The sequence below is a fragment of the Labrus mixtus genome, chromosome 21, assembly GCF_963584025.1.
Source record: "Labrus mixtus chromosome 21, fLabMix1.1, whole genome shotgun sequence".
Lineage (NCBI taxonomy): Eukaryota > Metazoa > Chordata > Actinopteri > Labriformes > Labridae > Labrus > Labrus mixtus.
This window is the reverse complement of record NC_083632.1, coordinates 22,594,644-22,618,743: the sequence shown is the minus strand read 5'-3', so window position 1 is coordinate 22,618,743 and position 24,100 is coordinate 22,594,644. Positions and strand designations below refer to the sequence as shown.

The following is a 24,100-nucleotide window of genomic DNA, read 5'->3' as shown; positions in this document are numbered from 1 at the left end:
AACTACAGATGAAAAAAGAACTACAAATGAAAAAAAGAACTACAGATGAAAAAAGAACTACAAATGAAAAAAATAACTACAGATGTAAAAAAAGAACTACAAATGAAAAAAAGAACAAATGAAAAAAAGAACTACAGATGTAAAAAAAGAACTACAAATGAAAAAAAGAACTACAAATGAAAAAAAGAACTACAGATGAAAAAAGAACTACAAATGAAAAAAGAACTACAGATGTAAAAAAACCAACAAATGAAATAAAGAACTACAAATGAAAAAAAGAACTACAAATGAAAAAAGAACTACAGATATAAAAAAGAGCAACAAATAAAAAAAACCACATATGTAAAAAAACGAGCAACAAATGAAAAAAAAGAACTACAAATGTCAACAAATATTTGTTTTACATTTTATTCATTCAAATAAACCTACAACAAATATACATATTTAATCAGGATTAGAAAAATAATTAAATATTTTAAAACACTAAATGTTGCACCAACAAAAATAGCCACCGCCAGAGTGATGACTGTTGATGCAGTGCAACACACTGAAATTAAATACATAAAACTGCATTTCATTTACACCTAACTCCCATCATCAGTAAGGAGTGTGAAGTCGTTCATATCGGGGCTCAAAGAAGCAGCAGTAAAAACTCCTCCACTGAAATATTGAAGGGTGATAACCGCTGAGGAGACTTTCATGCAACACGTTAGAACAGATGAACAAATGAAGAGTACAACACCAAGTTTAATAGTGAAGGTAGAATTAGATGAATCCCTTTTTATCCATCATTCTTCTCAATTTGAGGTAAGGTTATAGTATTTGCATATGAGAAGTTGCCAGTTACTGAATCTACTCAAGATCTAAGCCAGCAAAACTACATTTAGGTTTTTCAAAATAAAAGACTAAAAACCGCTTTACTGGCTCAAGAAGTGTTTGCCTACCTTTCATCGCAACTTCAATAAAGGTCACTTGGATTGCAAACAAGTTTGTTTGTTTTTTCTACCTGATGCAAAGCAGAAAAAAAACAAAGACATTATGTGAAGCCGAATATATGTTGAAGAATCGAGTGTGTACTTTGTTTCATTCAAGTTGAAATGTACAAAAATCTGACCACTTTGCTGTTTTTTTTTTACTATAAGTGTACCACTTTAGCCATAAGTAGAAATCTCCTAAAGGTGAAAACCTCACTGGAGAAAACAAACAAACATTTGGCTTTGAAATATATTAGCCGACATATAAATAACGATTTCAATTAGTATCTGCATAGCATTGTGAGTGGGGGGTGCACTGGTGGGAGTGTTAGTCAGTTTTCAAACCCATTAGGCAGAGAGCTGATCCTATAGGCTGTGAGAGTGTTGACATGTGGCCCAAGAGCTTTTTTTTTTTTTTTTCTTCTATTATTTGCACGCCACAAGCAGCATTAAATATGCAGCACAAATTCACAATTAGCAGCCACAGATATAGTGTGTAGTACTAGGCACAATAATGAGGCTGATTCAATGCAGCCTCACAGGGTTATCCTGGCACTGTGGGAGGAACAACCATACAGTACATGTTCTCACATGTTGACATGTGTTGTCATTTCAAGGAGAAGAGGAGTGTGTGCTCAAACCAGCTCCGTCCTCTTCAGTGTCGTTTTGGGAGGTTTCAAAAGTCAACCACAAAAAAGTTGGTGAAAAATATCCTCCCTTAAAGTTCTGTCTGTTTGTCCGTCAGTACCTCCTCTTTCCATGTTTCCCGCCATCAGTCATGCAGGTTTTAGGCCGAAGAGCTGCAAATTGGCAGAATAAAGATTAGTCTCTTATTTCACCGTCAGATGCTTGACATTTTAAGTATCAAGATGGCATATTTTGAGTTTTTTTTATTTTATTTTTTTTACCTGGATCTGCGGTCTGTTTCTTCTTGTTATGATGGACTATCTGGTTCTCATTGGTCATCTTCACATCCTGATCCTCCACATAATTACTGCAACACAGCAAAAAAACAAAGACACAGCATGGATAAGTTGATTTGTCGTTCTAAAAGAGAACAAGTAGAGGGAAAGGACAGAACATGGGGGTTGGACTGATAACAAAGCTTGAAGGCGGCAGGTCCAGGCCTTGAGACGAGGGGTGGGGCTAAATATGAAGGAGAGAGATAAAGAGAGAAGGGGGGGGGGGGGGGGGGGGGGGGGTACTGGGACATCACAAGTAAAGTGTGAGAGAAGCAGGGAGAGGGATGGCTGAGGGAGGGGGGGGGGCATTCGAGGGCACTGGTGGAATCTTCAGTACTGGGATGGACCACCGGGAGGTGCTATGTTACTCACTGTTGGTGGAGTCTGCTGCCGCGGGGGCTGAGGTGGAGAAGAGCATATCTACGTTTATGAAAAGTCACTACTTTGAGACACTTGAGGCTGAATATCACTATAGTTTGTCGACCAATTTTATATGACAAGCCGTTTCCAAGGTGATGACCTCAGTGACCCACTTTAAAACCCAAACAAGTGGCAGCACCCAAATCTTATTGAATAACTATAACATCCACATTTTAGACTAAGATGAAGTATTTCCCAATATATCTGTGTTTGATCAAAATAAAAACTATATTTGGAAGTGGGCTTACAGCAAATTAAGGGCAAATAGTTCATTTTTGTAAATTATATATATATATTACTAAACATACATTTTGCACTGTTGGATTAAGTCTTATTAAGGTTTTTTTTAAGGAACGTTCTTTTTCCCAACAACTAGCCTATAAAAACAAGTAGATCATATACACCAATCAGACGTTTTGACCATTTGTGCAAACTATTGCAATCAAATTGAAATTCAGATCTACTTCTAAGAGATTAATTCATTTTCATTCTCTGTTGACATGGTCAGAAAAGTGATATTTCTATTTTATATGAATTCATTATATGAAGTCATGGTGGTGTACTGGAGTGCATTATATACTGTAAAAAAGATGTTCCTTTGATTCTGCCTGCTCCATTAACATGAATGAAGAGATCAAAGTATGAAGAACACTTTTCTATATAATGCAGTCAAGTACACTACCATCATCCACTACAACTTAAATTATAATATTCTATTATTCATCTACTTCATCAAAGTGGAACCTTTGTATTGGCTCGCTTTGCATTACAGAGGTGGTCACAGTGTTCTGGCTGATGAAACGTCCAGGTTACCTGATGACAGTGTTCCTCTCCCTGTGTGCAATGTAGGCGTTGTCTGTGAACAGGATGGTGTGATAGGGCACCAATGAATCACAGGTGGGCAGAATGCCTCGCGCCACCTGGCACACACAGTCCAGGATACCGTTATACACCAGGAGGTCGTCCACCAGCAGCTGCACACACAAACACACACACACACACACACACACAATGATTTTCTTTTACTAGAGATACATTTTTCTTAAGATATATGTTTCTCGTTTGATAGTACAGATTTTAAAGTGACATGAAATGTGGGGGGTCAGAGTGGGGCATGAAATAGCATCAGCATTGGGAATTGAACTTGTGACCAGTGCAGGGGCGTCATAGTGGGGGGAAAAGTGGACTGACTACCCAGGGCCCTAGTGGGGAGGGGGGCCCTTCATGGGCCTGAAATAAAAATGTATTTCTTATTTTGCTTTTTTCTCTAAGTTATAACTGCAATAAGATCACTAAAATTGTCTGAATAAATAAACAAACATTCAGAATTCCTTTCTGGAAAAAATGTGGAGTCTGTCTCAAAGGCCCCTCTCCCCCCTTCTTCAACTGTCTGAAAGGTGTGTATATTACAAAGTTTAAATTATTTTTAAACTATGAGGAAATATTACAGTGATTATTTATCTTCCATGTTCAGGGTGTAACAAAGCATAGTTGTTCAAAGTTTTTATGGGTCATTTGTAGAGGTGCGGTCATAGAAATTTCCGGGTTAGTTTGGGCCGTGGTAAGGGTATGATATATTTTCATGGGGCCCGGAGTTCCTGGCGGCGCCCCTGGACCAGTGTGAGGACTGCAGCTGCTATGCATGTGGCGTCCACTCTACCCACTAAGCAAACCAGCGCCTGACAATATACATTTTTAAGACAGAAAAACTGATTTCTAAGCTCACAGCAGACATCTTACCCCAAACTCCTTCACTCCCCTGTGTGGTGTCTTCGAGTAGTTCCACAGTTTGATCATGGACACTGTCACCGGCTGATCAAAGATGACGTACACACGGTTCACCTGTGAGGGAACAAGCCATGCACTGAAACAAACATGGAGTGGAACAGTCTCTTCACTGAGACGCTTAATGGATTGCACTGTGGCCACTTGTTATCTCTTTATGTCCTCACCAGTCCAGGAAGCACCGGGGCTAACCACATATGTCTTCCATCGTGGGTGCTGTCCGCACCATCTATTAATTTATCTGGAGTCCGCACATCACCGCTCACATTGTCCAGCACGTTCACGCTGTCGGGAAAAGCAGCAATGTCTGGTGGACGTTGAGGAACACACTGGAGCGCATACACAATAAAATTCCTCTAACTTAATTTTTTACAGATCAGGTCAATCAGTAACTGTAGTTAGATGAAAACAGTTGAGATTGTATAACAATTATGCAACTAGCAACTTAAAATTAGTGACTTTGAAATCATAATCAAAATAATTGTTTGTTGTTTATTAACACAACAGACTCATAAAGTGAAAGATTATTGTGATATATTTGAAATAATGAAGATAGTTTAGGAAAGGATACTGTTTTCACTGAGGTTGATCTTCTCGTGGTTCTGGTCGTAAAACTCCAGACCGTTGAGGCCGATGTAGTACGGGTCTCCCCAGGTTGTTAACAGCTGCAGCTGGAAGATGACTGATGGTGGAGGTCAAGGTCTTAACAACATGTATGACATACATCAGACACAGGCTGTATCCGATAGGGCTTTCACACAGGCGGAGAACTCCTGAAAAACCTCCTGATGTTTCCAGGAGGAGCTGTATGTGTGAATTCAAACAGACTTCACCCGGGGGTTTCTACTGCCAGCCCCCGAGTGAGCTGATGATGAACGCAGCAGGATATTCTACAGAGAATTCACCTCGAGCCAGTAGGAGAGGGTGGTCACGTTTATATCCTGTGACTACGCATAGCATTGATGTAAAGGCAAATATTACCATTATAGCATTGTAAAGTGGACTCTGTTGCTTCGTCCACTACTTCCGCATTGTATTTTTTTTTACATGTCGTCTACACCCTAACCCCACCTCACAGCGGGTGAATTATTGAACAGCCAGGTCAGGAGAATATCTGGAGCAGTCCTCCTGAAATTATCAGGAGTGCATATGTGAAAAAACAGCTCAAGTCCAACCTTATGAAATACAAAAAGCTCAATTTCATCCTTTATTTTTTAATTTCAGTGTCTGACCTGCAAGTTTGGACTTAAAATTCTTCAAAATACCCCCCAATTGTTTTTGGTTCTGCTAAATAAATCTCACCTGCAATTTAAAAGGGATCCAAAATGCTAATTTGCTTTCATGCAATTAATACCAGTGAGTGATATATTATTAGTATTAGAAATAGTGCTCTAGAGCCCACTATAGCATAATGTGTTTCAACATGACCAACGAGAGATTCTAAACAAAACTTTTAATCTAAAAAAACATCAAAACACATAAATGAATGACACATCTGTAATATATCTGCTCAATCTATATGAGAAGGATACAGCCACAAGGCATGATGGGAGATTCATAATCCATACTGGCCTGCTCCTGTTTCTTAGAGCTTCCTCTGAAATAGAAACATTGACATTATGAATGAGTAAATTTTTTAAAACTTTCTTATGAAATAAGAGAACATGTTAACTCAATGTGTGGCGCCTACTTGTGGTAGTCCTCTGCACCCTGGTTGGCAGTGGGCTTGTGGAGGAAATCTATGAAGAGGATTTCCTGAGCGAAGTCAAAGTGACAGTTGCCTGGTCCTTTCCGAATCAGGAAGCCGTCGGGCGGAGAGATGGAGACATCGTCCACGAACACGTGAACCACCTTCACCTGAACAAAAGATGTAGATTTCTGTGTAGTTTAAAGCACCCTACAGAGAATGTAAACAACATACCATCTTCTTTCATTATTTCAAAGGAACTTGTATTGCTCTCGTACTGACCACACTTTAACATCTAGTACTGATGGGCATTAACTTTGTATTTGTAAGGGAACATGTTCAATATTAAAGATAAATGTTGTCATTTGATGCATTGTAGCAGAGTTAGCTTAGAGCTAGTTTACATCTGCAGTCCCTCGACAGGTCACAATTAAAACATCACAGTAATACAAACATAAACTATAACAAAGATAACAGATTATCCCAGAGCAGAACATCTCTCTCACTCACACACACACACACACACACACACACACACACACACACACACACACACACACACACACACACACACACACACACACACACACACACACACACACACACACACACACACACACACACACACACACACACACACACACACACACACACACACACACACACACACACACACACACACACAAAAACTACATTTAAAGTCCATCTTAATGAAGTAGAAGAAAAGCGGCCCTGGTTTGGGTCGTCAGAAAGTGTCTCACCCCTCTGTACGAGTCCTCGGGGGACTTGTTGTAGTTCCAAATACGGAGTCCTGCGATGGTCTGGGTCTTGATAAATGTCATGTTTAAGACGTGGGGCTCTCCATAGGAGAAAGGGATCAGCCACATGTGCTGGTCGTCAGTGGTTATATTGTTGCCATCTATAAGCCTGGGTAATAAAAGCAGACACAAGAAAATGATGTGGTTTTTTTGTTGTTGTTTGGATTTAAGATTAGATTTTTTTAGGGAGGGGGAAGAGGATGAAGACATTTATATGAATGATGTAATTAAGGTTATTCTACTACTACCACACCTTTTATACTGAGAGTCAAAAAGAAAAGGAGCACACAGGGTCAGACGTACTTATCAAGTGTTCGCAGGTCGTGTCCGTACTCAGGCAGGTCGTTGAGGTCTCTGGGCGAGGCAGCCATCATACTGAGGTCTAAAGGTAAACTCTCTCCATCCTTCCCCACCACCTCCAGTCCTGTCAGGCCCATGTAGTGAGAGTCCCCCCAGGTCAACACCAACTCTAGTCTAAGGCCTGCAGTGGCGGGAGGGCGAGAGTTGCTGTAGGTCTCACAAAAAAAAGTGTACAACTGCTGAGATGATGCTAAATATCTACTCACACTTTCCAGTGTACATCCCAGGATGGAGCTCCATGTTCTCCTCACACTGGCTCACAGAGGGGTTGAGGTGGAGTTTAAGCTAAAAGAACATGTGAAGAGATTCATGTCAGAACGGTTTCATGCTTTCATGCTGCCTTTGTACTTACATTAACAAGCAACTCATGAAAAACCTTCTTTACCTGGAGGTCTTCCTCTCTGAAACCGGCCTGTGTGAAGGGTCTTTCCTCTCCCTCTCCGTCAGCGGTACGTGGCCTCTGCAGCTCCTCCTCACACACCAGGCCCTCTGGACCCTCGCCGTCACTGAGAAAGGTTTCGTCGTAGCGAGACATTGCCTCGAGGATGTCGTCGTCGGTGGTGAACAGGATGGTGTCACCGAACTGGTCCAGCCCTGAAATGATGGCAAAGTCAGGAAAAGAGAATTAAAAAATAGACACACAATGGAAAAATAAAAACTTTTAAGGCTGTTTTTGTTTTCCTACCTCCTGACAGGGTCCCAGAGGCCTTGGCGATCTCGCCCCTAAAGATGCAGCGTCCGTCCAGCAGCATTTCCACCTCCTTGACCCCTCTGAAGGAGTGAATGCGAGACTTGTTGTAGTTCCAAACCCGGATCATGGCCACCTGGTGAGGAGCTCCAAAGTCCAGGAAGATGGTGTGGTTTCGACCGGGGGTGAACGGCGCGAGCCAAAGGTGCATGTCATCCTGGGTACGATTAACCCCGTTGATCAAGTTGGTGACGACTCGTGGGTCTTTGCCGTATGCGGGGAGGATGTTGATGTCTGGAGGGTCAGCACGGATGTGAGCGGGCTGTAGTGGCTCTCCGCTGGAACTGAAAACCTCGAGCCCATTGAGGCCCACGTAGTGGCGGTCGCCCCATGTGGACAGGATGTTGACGATCAGCCTTTGGCCGTGTGGCAGCACTGGGATCTCAAACTCATCCTCCCGCTCCATGGACGGATCATCTTCAGGGTTTTCACAAAGGGCCCCCTGATCCGTAATAGAGGAAACCGGGCTCCTGGGTGCTGCGGAAGGGTTCATCTGGACTGTGGGTGGACCACGTCCCTGCCTCTGGAGGAACTCATCAAAGATGTCCCCCTCGAAGCCCATGTTGGAGATGCGTCCACGCTGGCACTGGTTGAACTTGGTGAGAGAGTCCCAGGACTCCATGAGGGTGTCGTCCTGTTGGCTGTGCAGCTGAGAGCGAGCAGCGTTCTGCCTCCTGCTGGTGCTCACCAGTGACATCGGCTCCTCTGGAGAATACAAACATACGCTTTCAATTACTGTTCAACTAAAGGAACTACGATAATCATTCAATGACTGTTCACTTTTGTAATACTGTAATCATAAGAGAAACACTCAATCTGGACAGCAACAGGCACAAACCAACAGTTATCTAACCTCTAAATATAGCCAGGTCATAAGGTCATGTTCTGATACTCGCGCACACATACCCACCCACCCTCTCCTGGTAATAGACCAGTTGTCTGTCCAAGAAACTTCTTGGACATGGTCTTTATATAGCACACATGTTGTAATTGCCCAGTGTGATGATTGGGATGTTATAAAAGAAATAAACAGATCCTCGGTTCACAAGCCATACGTCTCTGTCTGATTGTTCTACAATACTAGCTCAGGTTATGGTAAATGGTAAATGGACTTGAGATTATATAGACTTTTCTAGTCTCCTGACTACTCAAAGTGCTTTTACACTGCATGTCACACCTACACATTCACACACTGATGGTAGTGATCACTATGTAGTATCATCCATCAGAAGTAACTAATCCATTCATACACCACCACTGAAGCAGCGGGAGAGGCGACAACTCTACCAACTGATCCACAGCCGCCACAGGTTACATGTGAATATTTTGTATTAATTGTGTTGTATTGTATTTGACTTACTTTAGTTTCTGATCTGCTCATCTGAAGTGTGTTCCCCTTCTATTCTCTTAGCAAAACACACACACGCACGCACGCTGTGTTTGACCATCATAACTCCGAGGTAGCAGCCTCTCCTACCTGTGTTTGTCTGTGCAGTAGCTCGGAGGTGCTGCCCGTCTGTCGGTCTGGCGCTCGCTGTGTTTCGGACAGAGCTCCTGCGTCCGCTGATTGGCCTGTCGGGCTTCTGCTCTTCGAGCTCCTCCAGCAGGTCAGAGCTCAGGTCCACAGAGTTAGTCTTCCACTGACTCCCGTTTGTTGTCCTCTCCGTCCCCCTGCACACTCGAGCCGGGTTGCACGGCAGCTCTGGGAGCATCGAGGAGGACGAGGAGGATGATGGAGATTTGGGCTCTGCTGAGTGTTGGGGCACCAGCCACCGGGGCTTCTCCCTGCCGGCCTCGCAGCCCTCTGGAGCTCCTCGGTTCAGGGGCTGCAGCCACTGGGGAGCAACCCGTGTTGACGACGGCTGGGTGGTGACAGTCTGCTCCATGGGTGCAGGCGGCTCCGACTGATGCCTGAGAGAAAGGGGCTCCTCGGACAGATCAAAAGAGCTCCTCTGTGTGGAGGAGTGGCGAGCGGAGGAAGTGGGAGTGATAGGCGGTAGAGGTGTGTCCATCATATCCTGGCCTGCTGTATCTGAGGACTGCTGAGTGGAATTTGGGAGTCTCTGGATGCTGCTGACCTCCACACCCCTCTTGTCGTCATGGCGCTGGGGGCTCACCCCTCGTAGACTGTGTCCTGAAGACACAGGGCTGGAATACAAGGAGTCTGACACCTGGAAGTCCTTGAGGTCAATCGTGGTGCTGTAGTCAAAAACTTGGTTGCCGCAGCCCTTCTCCAGCTCACCTTCAAACACCAACGTGCTGTTCAGGTACAGCTTTATGTGCCGGGCACCAATGTCAATATCCTAAAAAAGCATGAATGGGACATTAATGTACATGTTTCTATATTTATTGAATTATATATATATATTTTTTGTTTTATTTTATGTGTTTTCTCTGTTGTGTCTCGGGATATAAAGGTAAATATCTTGTGATCCTGATTTCACTCTTGAAAAGTGTAAACTAAGTTAAATGTTATGGTATTATATTGGTTGATAAAAACTTGTAAGTCTGACTGATGGAAAGCACGAAAGTAATAAAAATAATTATTAAAAAGAAAAAAAAAGAAAAATCCTAAAAAAGAAAAAAAAAAGAGCTTCAATGACCAATAAAATTAAATGAAGTCAGGTTTAACAATTGGCACAAAATGTGAATTCTGGTACCAACTTACGCTACAAAAATGTAGAATTATTGAAGATTTCATTATCTGATGTTCAAATATCCTTTTTTAAGAATGGACAGGAGATGCAAATGAATGAAACACAGGATTGAGTTTTAAATGGCATCACATGGAAGTATTTAGCATTTTATACTATGTATTTGTTGTACAGTGAAGAACATAATTCTTATTCAAGCTTAAAACAAGCTGCAAACCCTAAAGCACTCAGTCCATACATGCAAAGCTAATAGTAATCAGAGCTCTCACAGACATGGCTGCCTCAAAGAAAGGACTCAAGCCCAACTCAAATCTGTGCGATCTTCAAGGTAGTAAATCACTTTAACCAAGGTTAAAATAAACCCTATAACAGCTCCTTACCTTCCTGGATCAGGACATCAAGTCATTCTAGACGGCTGAGGTAACATAGAAAGAGATAGAGCGGGGGTCTTTGTGTGTGTAAACAGCATTAAGGCCGAGAGGCAGAAGCCCGCGGTCCCCCTAAACGCTAATCCTTTGAATCTAATCTCTCGTTGTTCCACATTTGGACAGTCTGACTGGCAGCTCAACCGACCACTGCTAACAGAAACCACACCCCTGGCATGATCACGCCTCCACAGTTGAGCTTAGTACAGTGACAACACAGAAGCATGCTGGATTTATGAGATCTAGTGCCACAGACAGCAAGGGGGATAAATCAAATAATGTGTGACAAGTTTAATCAAAAAGCTTACATTGTATGAAAGTGAAGCATACATGAATAATAAAAAAAAAAGCACATACATTTAGGCTTCTGTTGTAGTTCCAGATTTTGATGCGAGATATTCCAAAGTCAGGGGAGCGCTCTGTGTTCCTGATGATGAAGTACAGCTGGATGGGAGGGTGGAACGGACACGCCCACATGTGACGCTCTTTGGTGGTCTGCCGATACAGAAGTGGAAAAAAAAATAGTAAGTGCTTTGTTCATATAAATAGTGCACAGCAGACAGGTACAAAGCATGATTAAAATTAGTAACATGATTGATGGCTGCATCATTTCTCGGTTTTTAAAGATTCAGGGTCTTGTCAAAGAGCTCACTTGATCACAGGCACTACCTACTGGGACTCGGAAAAAAGGAACTGAGCCATAATGTTTGTTGTCCCACTATGACAAGTAGAAATATCTGCAGTGAGAAGCCTCATTGTACTTTTACTTTGATCCATACAAATGTGATGTAAACAAGAACACTGAACCCAGGTCATACAACGCTAATTTTAATGTTTATTGCAGATTACATTCATGAGGCAGAAAGTATTCCAGCATTATTCCAGAAGCAGGCAGCTGACACTGACCTTCATCTTTCCATTGACAAGGGACCCCAGATTCCCGGGGTAGTCAGTGTTCCTGATGTCCAGGTCGTGAGGCGAGACATACAGCCTCTTGTTTCTGAGGCAGAAAAACTGCAACTCAGTCAGCCCGACCTGCAGAGCGTTCCCCCAGTTTGACAGGATCTCCATGGTAACATACAATGCAGGAGTGACCTCGATCGAAGACTGGTGTCTCTGCAACGACAACAGGAAATGTTGACAAGTGCTTCTGTGCGTGTGTGTCTCGTTCACACTCAGCAGTATTGGGATAATTCATTCTGAAGCGTGAGACACTCGTCACTGACTCACCGGCTGCTTGTTAGAATCTGTTTTGACACTCTGAGATATGTTGTTGCTGGGTGATGCTTCAAGTTTCTCCAAGGCTTTCAGCAGCTTCTGTTGTTGTCTGAACAGAAGGATAACACCATGAAATCTGGTGTTTGGTCATTTATCCCTGACCTTCAGCCATTAATGTTGATTGATGGCCGAGCACACTCGCGCTGACATATGTCTCTCAAGGTCAAAGGGTGTGAACACCATACATTTCTTCATATAGTTTCAATTAAACACTACAACGTTATTATTCTGACATTGCAGGATGCACGGTTGTACAAGATTACTATGACAAGTACAGACGTCCTTCTGTCACTCAGAACATACATGCACGTTCCGTATCGTCTCAGCATACCTTTGTCCCATGAGTGTTATTCTGTTCATTGCCATGGTGACACTGTTCTCATCTTTGTCATGGCTGTTGAGGCGCACCGAGCCATTCATCATCTGGTGTCCCCTGCCCTGGATAAAAAAAGGAGGCAAAATAAAAAAGATACAAAAGCGGGGCTTACATGTGAGACAAATTCAGAGCACTATAGTTGTATGGGCAGCATCATGTTAAGTTAAAATGGCATATTAAAAAAAAGTAAAGGAAGGCCCTGTGAAACGCTAAGGAAGTCTACTACTTATGACAAATAGAAGAAAAAAGCAAACCATGGTGTCTCTACAGCATTTGTACCTACCCTGTACTGTTAGTGATGAACTGTTCTCCCTTTGCCTTCCTTAAATTAATAATAATAATAATAATAATAATAATAATAAAGACACTGTACAATAGTTAAAAACAGAAAGAACAGCACAGTAAGGACAGACTAACAGACATTGCAACATTACACACAAATAATAAAGATAACAACAATAAAGGTAAACTACAGAAAACAGGAAATACATCACAATCATACATTAAAAGTTTAAAGAGGTGAGTTTTGATCAGTGATTTGAAAGTAGGAGGGTCGGTGCAGTGTTGAATGTGTGTAGGGAGTGAGTTCCAGAGGGAGGGGGCAGCTATGGAGAAGGTTCTGTCCCCCCAGGTTCGGTGTTTGGTTCTAAGAGGGGGAGATAGGAGGTTTTGAAGAACGGAGGCTGCGTGCAGGAGTGTGAGGGTGAAGGAGAGCCGTGAGGTAGGAGGGGGCCTGGTGGTTAAGGGCTTTACGTGTGAGGAGAAGGATTTGAATTGGATAAAGGGCTTTACGTGTGAGGAGAAGGATTTGAATTGGATACGGTAAGGGACAGGGAGCCAGTGGAGAAATTAAGACTTAATCATCAAAATCCTCAAACTGTCTCTTAACCTTAGTCAGCATTTCTTTAATAAATATGACCAATTAACCCTGACTGATTGGCGGCAGTAGCTCAGTCTGTAGGGACTTGGGTTGGGAAATGGAGGGTCGCCAGTTCGAGCACTGCTGAGTTGCCCTTGAGCAAGGCACTGGACCCCTAAACAGCTCTGGTGCACTCCTTGCATAGCAGTGTGTAACAGCCCCACTCTGACATCTCTCCACTAATGTCCACAGGTCTTGTTTGTGCATGTGTGTGTGAGAAGCATGACTCTCAATAACAGAGTGTAAAGCAGAATTAAAATGATCCATACTACATATACCACATACCACAGTCATTTCAAGTAGCTTTAACTGAACCTCGTCTTAAAAAGCTTACTCTTGATCCAGATATAACAAATATCTAACCATCCCCTTCTTTTGAAGATCCTCAAGAAAGCAGGTGACAACCAGGTGTTTGACTTTCATCACAGACATTGTTTATTTTTAGCATCATCGGTGGAGCGCTAGAGTCCACCAAAGCGCTAAGACAACACTGGTAAAAATTAACATGATCTCCTGCTTGCTTCAGATGAAGAACTCCTCTCTTTACTTTAACTCTCTCATTCAACCATCACATCTTGTTACACAGACTGAACACTTAACTGGAAATAAACAAACCACATTGAACTAGAATAAACCCGATTTATCAGACCAACCTCTGTTTGTACACATTATCTATGAGTCCTAAGTTAGGGGCAGAGTTCCACAAGGCTAGGGGGCACCAACCAGTTCTATTCGACTTCCTCTTGGTAGCGTTTTCATTGTTCTGCAGATGATACCAAGTTATACCTATCAATGGTCGAAGATTTCTGCCTTTTAATAAGGCAGTTTTTTCTTACCACTGTTAACTTTTGCTGCTTTGCTAAAGTGCTCATGCTTTTACCTGCTTTTTGTAACATAACAATGAGTAAGGTCTTTTACCTGCTTTTTGTAAAGTGTCTCCAGATAACACTTGTTATGAGTTGATGCTATACAAATAAAAATTGATTGATTGAATGGGGCCAGACAAGGCCGACTGCTAAACTCAAAACATGCATTAAGGACATAAAGACCAGAACGATCAGCAATGTCTGCAACGAAATTCACACAAAACTGATGAACTTGTGCTTCTAAAAACCTTAGAAACACATGAATGTTCTTTGAGGTAGCATTAAAACAACTACTAGCTGTTTTGTAATTAAAGATGTCCACAGTTAAGTAGAGACAATTACTGTCTGACATACCGTGTTGCGACTGAAGCGATCCAAACTCTGCATGGGCTCATTCTCTCTCTGGATAGCCTGGCGTACCCTGCATGCCATGTCCTCTGGGTCCCGCTCCTCAATGGAAGCCTTTTTGGCTGCTGACAGAGGCCTCTCCACTCGACTTCTTGGCCCTTCAGAAGAAAGCGTGTGGTTTATCTGAGTACAACTGACTGTAATATGAGAAGAATATCATTTCAACAACAGTATTTGTTACCAAATCGATAGTAAAGTCCGTCAGAGGGCTATGCATGTGCTCAAAGAACTGAAGTTCCATCCAGTAACCAAACAAAGCATTCTGGAACTGAGTTTGTCTAAAGTCTGGCTCACACTTTGAGATTTCCCCCCGATTGTATAAAAGTCGGGGTGGCATGTGAGCTCACACTGTACGACTGAATCGTTTATGACGCCCGGCCAGACCTTGAAATTGATGTGCTCACACTGTACGACCCGATTGTCGGACACGGCCAGAGAGCTCTCACTGTATGAGTGAAATCGGGACGGAGCATGGACAATTGTTAATAAAGTTTCATTTGAAAAAAACAAAGGACGACAGTTGGTGAAAGAGAAGGAAGTGGAAGTTGTTTTAGGATATAGAGAAGTTGATACAATTGTAGATATATGGATACAAATTTCAAAAAAGTGCTGCACTGATGATCTGGACAGAAAACTAAAAAAAAAAAAACCGCTGGGTTGCGTCCTGCCGCTGGTCACCATGACTACAGTCCTCTCTTGTCTCTTGTGATTATATTGTAGTCACACCGGACCCTTTCATGACATAAACGTCAAGATTTTAAATTCTAAATATCAAACATGTTTGAAATAAATCAGGGTGTCCCCGACGATCGCCGGGCAGATCGGGGACGTTAAGATTGGATCTTTGTACCGCTCACACTACAAGATAATCTGAACAGAGAATCGGGTCCGAGCAGCCTTGAGTCGGGAGAGACCCTGAGATTGTCGGGAAGGAAGAATCGGAGCTTAAATCGGCCCGATTATCCTGCAGTGTGAGCCAGGCTTAAGTTTTCAGCTACAGCAGGCTGTAACATCATTGACGATGAATTTCAGATTGTTGTCAGACACTGTGAGATGAGGCTGTAAAAGTTGCATTTCAGCGGATCACGTGTGGCCCGAACCATGGGGGTCAGATCTAAAGGAGCATCCAACAGCATCCGGAGCTACTGTTAGATCTGACAAGAGGATCTTTTTTTTTTTTTTTCTACAATGGTAGTTAAGGCGGAGGGCGTGTGTTGTTAAAGCAGTTGCCTTTACTATAAAGCACTTTGGGAAACACTGAATACCATATTCTTGAATATTTGAGTTTGTTTATCTAGATCTCAGATTAGCACCGGTTTCAAATTTAAAAAGTATTAAAAGACTTACTCTGACCATCCCAGCTGTCTCTGGAAGGTGGCCTATCTAATGTCTTGCTCTTCACTAACATAGGCTTGGTGGGTATAAAAGGGTCGATGCTTTCTTTCCTTTTTGCTGACAGGGAGCGTTCAATCTTACGACCTGTCATGTGGAGAAAATGACACAGAGGAAAACTGTCAGAGTGGGAATACAGTGTTAGTCTGCATGCATAAAAGGCCTTCAGTCTTTCTATATCCCATCAGTTGACTAATATTTTAGGTGTGCACAGATAGGTGCAGGTCTGTGCTGATGAAGCAGATTAAGAGGAGAATGGAACCACTACCAGACAACCAGGACTCACCCTAGAAATCAATAACAAATTCACATATGAAAGAAGCCAACACCTACCTTTAGGTGAGGGCCCAAAGTCCAGGACGATGAGGTTTGCCGAGTCAAGATCACTGCTGGACCGAGACGGTGCCGGGTTGGAGGATGACTTGGAGGACGAGAGAGGCAGTCCCAGTTCGTCCAGACTCTCAGTGCTCTCATCCCTCTCGATGTGCTCCTCCACCCACTCCTCGTCTGACTCCTCCCCCGCTGAGCCGCGGTTGCTCCTCCGCATGCTAACCTCCAAGCTCCTCCGCAGGACCTAGTGTAAAAAATGTCAGTGTTTTTTGTACGCATCCATGGACACAGTCATCAGTTTGAGCACTGGAAGGCGCAAACACACACACACACACGCTGACAGTTTAAGTGTGCTCTTGATTTGTGCAGTCATCATTTTTTAAATTAATTAACATACAGCAGAAAAAAAAAAACCTAGATAATTAACTTCATCTCATGCTTCCTTAACAGGATACAGCAGAGCATGGTGCACATTTCTTCCTCTCCTTACCTTTACTTCCTCGAGGTTGAGTAGCACCTTCTCACCGTGCTCCTGGCTCGCCTGGCCTCCTTGGCTCTCGGGCCTGGAGCTGAAGGAGCGTGACGCCTTGGAGATGTCCCTCTGGGAGCAGGGACTACGAGTAGAGTGCAGACTGGAACTCTGTGTGAAACAAGGATGATTGGATGAAGTGGAAATGGCAAGAGATGGAGAGATGCTAAGTAGTACAGACAGCTGCATCTGACACACAGCCCCTCCCCGGGAAAAAATAAAAACACCCACACACAGGCTTAGTAGGTAGTATTGTTATGACTTCACTCTACCTCCATGTCTATGCTTTCATAGGGCTCAAAATCCTCCGAGTAGTGTTTTTCTGGGGAGATTTTCAAACTTGGTCCTTCTTCTGTTCGAATTCTGACAGAATCCTTTCCGACATGACAAAAGAGGAAAAAGTTTAATGTGTGTACTTTCACACGCAGTAAAAAATCAACAGTATCAAGAGCGATTCATTAAAAGCCTCTATCTACCTGCACCCATTCTTTCCTTTGGACCTTTCCTGGGGCAGTGTGGCTCCTCTTCCTGTGGCTCTGCTCCAGATAACGGCTATCTTCAGTTAGCTGGTGGGCGCTTCTACAGACATCTGCCAATGAGTAACAGCACAGAAAAGAACGTGAGCAGCTTGCAGCCAGACTGCTGCCTCAGAGGAGAAGGAACACAGATGGTCTACAGCACACAGAAGAGAGGAAGAACTAAGAACTGGCTGCCAGCTACAACTGTCACTATCATTTATTCACTGAGGACTGGGCATGAGATCGTGCCATGCACGGTACAAGCTGAGGAGTGTTGGCTATTAGCTGCTCCTCCATGTGGTCTCGGGATGACAGAAGCAGCAATGAAGGGTATGATGTGGAGCCTCGATCGAAGTTTAAAAAAACAAAAAAAAAAAACTGAATACTCAAGAGAGACATTTCCCCTGCACATCAGAGGGATAAAAGAATGATGAGGTCTTACATAAGAGTTTGGACTTGTGTAGGTTTATTTTGGTCTTGCAGTAGCGTACCTGCTGTACGTGCAGGCTGTTGAGCATGTGAGGAGGGGACAGACTTGTGGTCGGAGCTCTTGGGCTGCTTCCTACTGGCTTCAGCATTGGCTCCATTTAAATAAATTGAAAAACCTTGCTCAAGCTGTTCCAACTCAATCTCCTTGGGGTCTTTGACTTTGAGGCGCTTTAGGATCCTGAGGAGGAAAGAAAATCGGTGACAACCCTAGACAATAATAAATTACGTGTGTGACACTTTGAAGAACAATCGTTTTAATCTCCACTCTCGCACACTTTACACTCCAATTTGTATATCCAGATTTTAAAAAATAAATCCGTGCCGTTATTAAGCGGCAATAAAAAGTTGTGTGTCTCCTCTCTGTAATTATATCAGCCCCTCCCAACCAGTCTCACTATTCACCTGTTTTTGTGCTGGAGGGCGATTAAATATTCATCCAGAGTGTCATCTACAGCTGAAGCAAGCTTCTCTCCTTGGCACATCGGACTCTCCTTCAAGAACACAAGCAAAAGTACACACACACACACACACACACACACACACACACACACACACACACACACACACACACACACACACACACACACACACACACACACACACACACACACACACACACACACAATTAAATTCTTTTTAGGAAAAATTTTAATCAAAAACAAATCATGAATATGTTGTTTTATTAATTTAATGTAACCTGGAGCTGCATTATATGACTACTGGCACTTTTCCACTCCCCTTTGCGTTTATTTTGTTTCATTTTCACCTTCAGTTCATCTACTCATCCTACAGTGTGCATGCAGTTCAGTTATCTCCTTACGTTTAAGCCTTGGACTTCATCTGTTCGTAAGTAACAATGTCATGTATTGCTTGAAACGCATTTTCATGAAGAAATATTTCTGTTTATGATGACAATATTAAGCATCCAGATGTGAGTATTCATGGAGATCTGCTTTGCTAACGGCTAATTTGCTAACATTGAAGTACTGTCAACGTGTTATGTGTACTACAAAGTACTAATACAGAAACGACCATCACTAAAGCCAATTTGTTCAAGAATACAGTTTTATTGGAGTTTTTGTTTGCTATCTGTCTAGCCTTGCTCAGAAACACAATCGTGAGGGCAGAATAATAAAACCTAGTGGTACTTTACCTGGTTAATTACATGACTGCGACTTAGGTGTTCCTTTTTAAACGGAAACTGATCATTGTTCTTTGGTAGGTCTGCAGATCAACACGGCTTTGTTAACTGTAATGAAGTCTAACAGAGCTATAATTTCTGTAGCTTTCTCTTCCGGCCTGACGGCCACAGTCAACAACTAAAACCAAGACATCAGCAACGTTACCAAACCAACTCTCAGGGGAACAACATTTGTCACTGTTTCTTCTCAAAAAGGGAGAAAAAAGTCCAAAGGAAAGAAGAAGATGGCCAGCAACTTCCAGCATATTGGACATGTAGATTGGGATCTTAGCACAGGCTTTGATTTGAGAACTTTGGACCCAGAGCTGAAGTTCTTGATCGACCTGTGCGGCATCTCTGAGGCTCAGCTGAAGGACAAAGAAACCTCAAAGGTCAGCTACCACTTTATTGACAAGAGAGGAGAAAAGAAGAAAAAGAAGAAGAGGCTGACCGAGGCGGACATGGCCAGCAACTTCCAGCACAGTGAGCATGTAGGCTGGGATCCAAACACAGGCTTTGATTTGAGTACTTTGGACCCGTGGCTTAAGTGCTTTTTTGACCTGTTCGGCATCTCTGAGGCTGAGCTGAAGGACAAAGAAACCTCAAAGGACATCTACCACTTGATTGAGAAGAGAGGAGGTTTAGAAGCTGTCAAAAATGAGATACGAAGACATGCTCAACCACTTCCTCCATCTAGTGGTGGCCCTCCTCCCCAACCACCAAACCAGGGTAACCATGACAACTCTCAGGTGAACAACATTGTGCAATCCTCCTTCCTGAAAAAGGGCAAAGAAAAGAAGAAGAGGGTGACCATGGTGGACGTGGCCATGGCCAATTTCCAGCACAGTGAGCATGTAGCAATAACTACCATTTCTGAGTCCCGACCACCACACCACACCTCAGCCCCTCATCCTCCAGCCCAGGGACAAGGTGCCCCTCCACGTCCTCTACCCAGAAGAGCTCCCATCTCTGCACCCCCTCCATCCCAACCAGGCATGTCAACTCCACCAGCTCCCCTGTCCCGCTGTGGCTCCCTCCCGCTTTCCAGACCACCACACCACACCCCAGCCCCTCATCCTCCAGCCCAGGGACGAGGTGCCCCTCATTCTCCAGCCCAGGGACGAGGTGCCCCTCATTCTCCAGCCCAGGGACGAGGTGCCCCTCCACGTCCTCTACAACCCCTCCATCCCAACCAGGCATGACAACTCCACCAGCTCCCCTGTTGCTCCCTCCCACCTTCCCTTTTATTAATTTTTTTATTTTATTTTTACTTTTATTTTTATTGGTGCTATAGCGTGAAAAACTGGTGACATACATGACAAACGAGGCAGAAAAGATCAAAGTAAACAACAACAACAAACAAAAGATCCCCACTCATATTTGCAGGAATGCTTCTCAGTTATAAAATCATACTCAGAACTGTCCAATTACTCAATTAACTGGTCAAAATCCTCTCTCCTAACCCTCTGAACACAAGGGAGCCCTTTCCACAAAGTTTCACCTCCTCACTGGTAATATTAAATATCTAGGAATCAACACCTCCCCCAAGCTGTGAGAGCTGTTCAACCTAAACTTCACACCATTACTGAATTCAATACAAGATGACTTAAATCACTGGACTAACTTACAGATTTCACTTTCTGAAAGAATATCAACAATAAAAGATTTAAGATTTACTTCGTCAAAAAATGTAAATCCTTCCAAAAATCAATTATTTGTTTTGTATGATTCCCACCCAACCCATCGCCCCCTGGCTCAAATGTCTTGACTCATTTATCTCAAAATTGTATTGGAAAAACAAAACTGTTTCAAAATGTCAACTTCACAGAAAGCTAAATCACAAGGGGGGCTAGAGGCACCCAACTTTGAAACAGATCACCTGGCCAATCAACAGAATTTCCTTTAAAAAATAAAAAAAAATGGCTAAGCCCCTCCCAACTTCAATCACACTGGACTGAAACTGAACAGACTTTATGCAATAATATAATCATATCAGACCTCCCATTTATCAGTCAAAACATCAAACATCATAACCGTTTCAAAAATATAACCATAGCCTCAGCTCTGACAGCTCGGTGGAAAGCACTCCACAGTCGCATCATCCACCCGCTCTCCAATTTGGAATAACCCAGACTTCACATTGTATCTCTCCTCAGGCATGTCAACTCCACCACCTCAAACATGATTTGATTTTTACACATAACTGCACACCTGCAGGCAAAAGCTATACCCAAGTATTCTGCTCTGCTTACATCACATTTATAACTCATTTACATTCTCATTTGTAATAATGTGGGTTTTTTTTTTTATCAATGTGTTTTAATTGAAATGTACCAATCAATGAGGGTTTGTTTTTCTGAGAAGATACAGCAGGATTTTCACCTACGTTTGGGTTCATTTAAAGTAGATGTGGTTTGCTGTTTTATGCATTCCTTTGCAGATAGGCAGTAGAACATGGAAGAGAAGTTTGCCGGCCACACGCTGTGATTTTAGGATTCTCTCAGGATGATGTCCACGTCTTATGGTCATCCTGTTAGTGTAAGTGTTCTCCAGAAAAGAGCGCCTTGCTCTATTAGTGACGGACACTGGAATCCCAGGTCAGGGTTCTATGTTAATGAATTGATATTCTTTTTGGTGCAAATCATGTTTAACTGTAATAAGTGGAACTTTGGAGCTACTGGGGCGGCAGTAGCTCAGTCTGTAGGGACTTGGGTTGGGAACCTGAGGACTGAGCACTGCCGAGGTGCCCTTGAGCAAGGCACCTAACCCCCTCCCCACCACCAGCTCAGGAGCGCCCGCTGTGGGCAGCTCCGTCACTCTGACATCTCTCCATTAGTGCATGTCCATATGATCCTGTTTGTGCATGTGTGTTGCATGACTTACAGAGTGTAAAAACAGAATTTCAATAAAGTAAATCTTAATCTTTGTCTAATTGTCTCTCAGTTCTTCGGTGATTTGAAACCAACAACATTATTCACATTCACAAACTGTAAACAACCTCATTATGTTCATCACAGAATGAATGCAAACAAACTGCTCCTCCAGTCTTTAGTACATGAAGCACCACTACAGAGCATGCAATGAGGAGAAACACTGAGTCAGTGAACGAGCTGAAAAAATATGTTGGAAAAGATGCATCCATCTGTGAAGGCTTGCTTTTTTTTCTGAACATGACAGCTGATTTTGTTCATGATGATTTCTAAAAATTGATGATCATTTGTTTACTCTCAAGGCCTGTAGCGTCTCAATTCAGAGATAAAATTGGCAGAGAGTGAACATGACAAAATGTACTGTTGGATAATTGCCCAAAGCTTCTGATTAAGGTTGGGCCAAGATCCCTGTGGAATATTTTCAACTATTACGAGTCAATGATGTCTTGTCAAATGTAGGTGTTTACTTGTTAGGTGTGGGCACAAAAGAGTGAATAAAACAAGAACTATTACATTGTGCAGTAATGTGTGCTTTTTTTGGCATTATACATACATTGCAGCCCAAATTCAAAAAACTGAATTGAAAGGTATCTCAATTTAAGACAGATTATTTCTGTTTAAAAGCCATGCTTCACTAGATTTAAATGAAACCTGACTCACTACTTTATGTCTAAAAATGACCCTTTTATTTCTGTCGGTCTATGTGCAGAAACGGTTTATTTTTCACTCTAAGCCAGCTTTATACAAAACTGTGTCTTGGATGGAGCATCTGTTGTCTGCGTTACAGTCACATTCAGCACATGCCATTTCAGTTTTATAAACAATCATGCAAGATGAGATAAGAATTCTCAAAGCGCTTACTCAAATGAACTAGGCTACAGCATCTGACAAGCAGGAGGGAAACAAAGAAATTGGAAGGAAGAACAGAGAGTACTTGTTAGTGCCAGAGTGTAGAAACAAACAAGAGACAGCTGAGACTTTGCTGTAAATATGGAATGCATTGTTGCTGTAAATGCCCAGAAAATCCTAAGAGCTCATACATGTGAATCAACTAAAATGACAGATGATTTTTAACTCTCAGACATAGATCAGATCAATGATGACATTTAACGATGTTTGCTTACCTCGTTATCCATTTGGGAGCCTATGGATGGTGCTGTTCACATAATCTGAACTGAGATTTTGGAGAAGGCCGAGAAGGGTTCCTCAGAGGTCTCATTGAAATGGATCTTGTGTTTCCTCTCCGCTGCAGAGATAACATGTATGAGTATCCCAAGGTTACCTGTGACATGACACCTAAACCACCTGGCAGGCAGCTCGTTTAAGATGTCGTCCACCCACGACGAAGATCAAACATAACACATTACCTGCTCTTTTCAAGACAAGCGCTTAACATCTTGATTCTCGAGGTTATCCAAAACATAAATCTGCCTAAGGTTACCTTTACGTGACCACCACACGTCGACGGTTGTTATACGAATTTTACATCATAAATAGCAATAATGTTAGGCATTTCTGAATTAACGTAACACGGTTATCTTACTATTTTGTACACAGCCAGTACAGTTGTCGGATAACCTTTTATTGCACAAGTAATTCCCGGACGGAGAACAACGTCTACAAGCTGCCTAACAGCTCCGTTAGCACAGACGCTAACAACAAACGGAACGGCTAGTTAGCATTAGCATGTAGCTAGCTCGACAACATTAAACGCAACAAAAGCTTTGTTCTCACAGACTCGCACAACAGTATGTTAGCAATATTATGTACCAGAAACGTGCCGTCACCATAAACCATTAACTAATTATGTATTCTCTTTGGAAGTCGCGAGTTTTGCTGAGCTTTCTCATGTGTCCAGTGAGTATTGTTGGTTAGTAACCAGCTCCACCAATGAAAACAGTCGCATCAGGGTGAGCCACGCCCCCAGCCTGTCCACTCCCTCCCTTAGCTTCTCCAGTGTCCAGACAAGAGATCTGCAAAGCTGCACACATCTGGAGCACAGTGGTATGTCAATGAGCATGAAAAAGCAGGAAGTACTTATAAAGATTTCAA

At 42.7% G+C, this 24,100-nt stretch overlaps 1 protein-coding gene across 3 annotated transcripts; it reads right to left on the bottom strand.

Moving 5' to 3' along the window:
* Window positions 1-46: 46 nt before the first annotated feature.
* On the bottom strand, window positions 47-23,944 carry LOC132955634 (katanin-interacting protein). 3 transcript variants are annotated; one of them, XM_061028553.1, is made up of 29 exons: window positions 23,830-23,944; window positions 23,173-23,294; window positions 18,341-18,429; window positions 17,941-18,116; window positions 17,408-17,520; window positions 17,204-17,305; window positions 16,893-17,042; window positions 16,406-16,646; window positions 16,028-16,159; window positions 14,627-14,778; window positions 12,443-12,549; window positions 12,064-12,160; window positions 11,740-11,949; window positions 11,191-11,328; window positions 9,232-10,057; window positions 7,692-8,459; window positions 7,392-7,600; window positions 7,213-7,291; window positions 6,950-7,127; window positions 6,590-6,755; window positions 5,832-5,998; window positions 5,674-5,738; window positions 4,713-4,823; window positions 4,309-4,448; window positions 4,097-4,198; window positions 3,170-3,330; window positions 1,883-1,968; window positions 353-1,774; window positions 47-170 (listed from the first exon to the last, which is right to left on the bottom strand). In XM_061028553.1, exons 2-28 carry the CDS (start codon window positions 23,182-23,184, stop codon window positions 1,716-1,718), a joined length of 4,836 nt encoding a protein of 1,611 aa, XP_060884536.1. In that variant the 5' UTR covers window positions 23,185-23,294; window positions 23,830-23,944; the 3' UTR covers window positions 47-170; window positions 353-1,715. The 3 variants fall into 3 exon arrangements, with proteins under 3 accessions (XP_060884536.1, XP_060884537.1, XP_060884538.1); XM_061028554.1 differs by lacking the exon at window positions 23,830-23,944 and adding an exon at window positions 22,910-22,932 and having other exon boundaries at window positions 23,173-23,298; XM_061028555.1 differs by lacking the exons at window positions 47-170; window positions 353-1,774; window positions 1,883-1,968 and adding an exon at window positions 1,976-2,335.
* Window positions 23,945-24,100: the final 156 nt, after the last annotated feature.

Coding starts and splice junctions, on each gene's coding strand:
- LOC132955634 (XM_061028553.1), bottom strand. Junction 16,160..16,405: donor CTTTGGGCCCTCACCTAAAG/GTAGGTGTTGGC, acceptor TCCACATGACAG/GTCGTAAGATTGAACGCTCC. Junction 5,999..6,589: donor CCGAGGACTCGTACAGAGGG/GTGAGACACTTT, acceptor TCTTTTGTTCAG/GTGAAGGTGGTTCACGTGTT.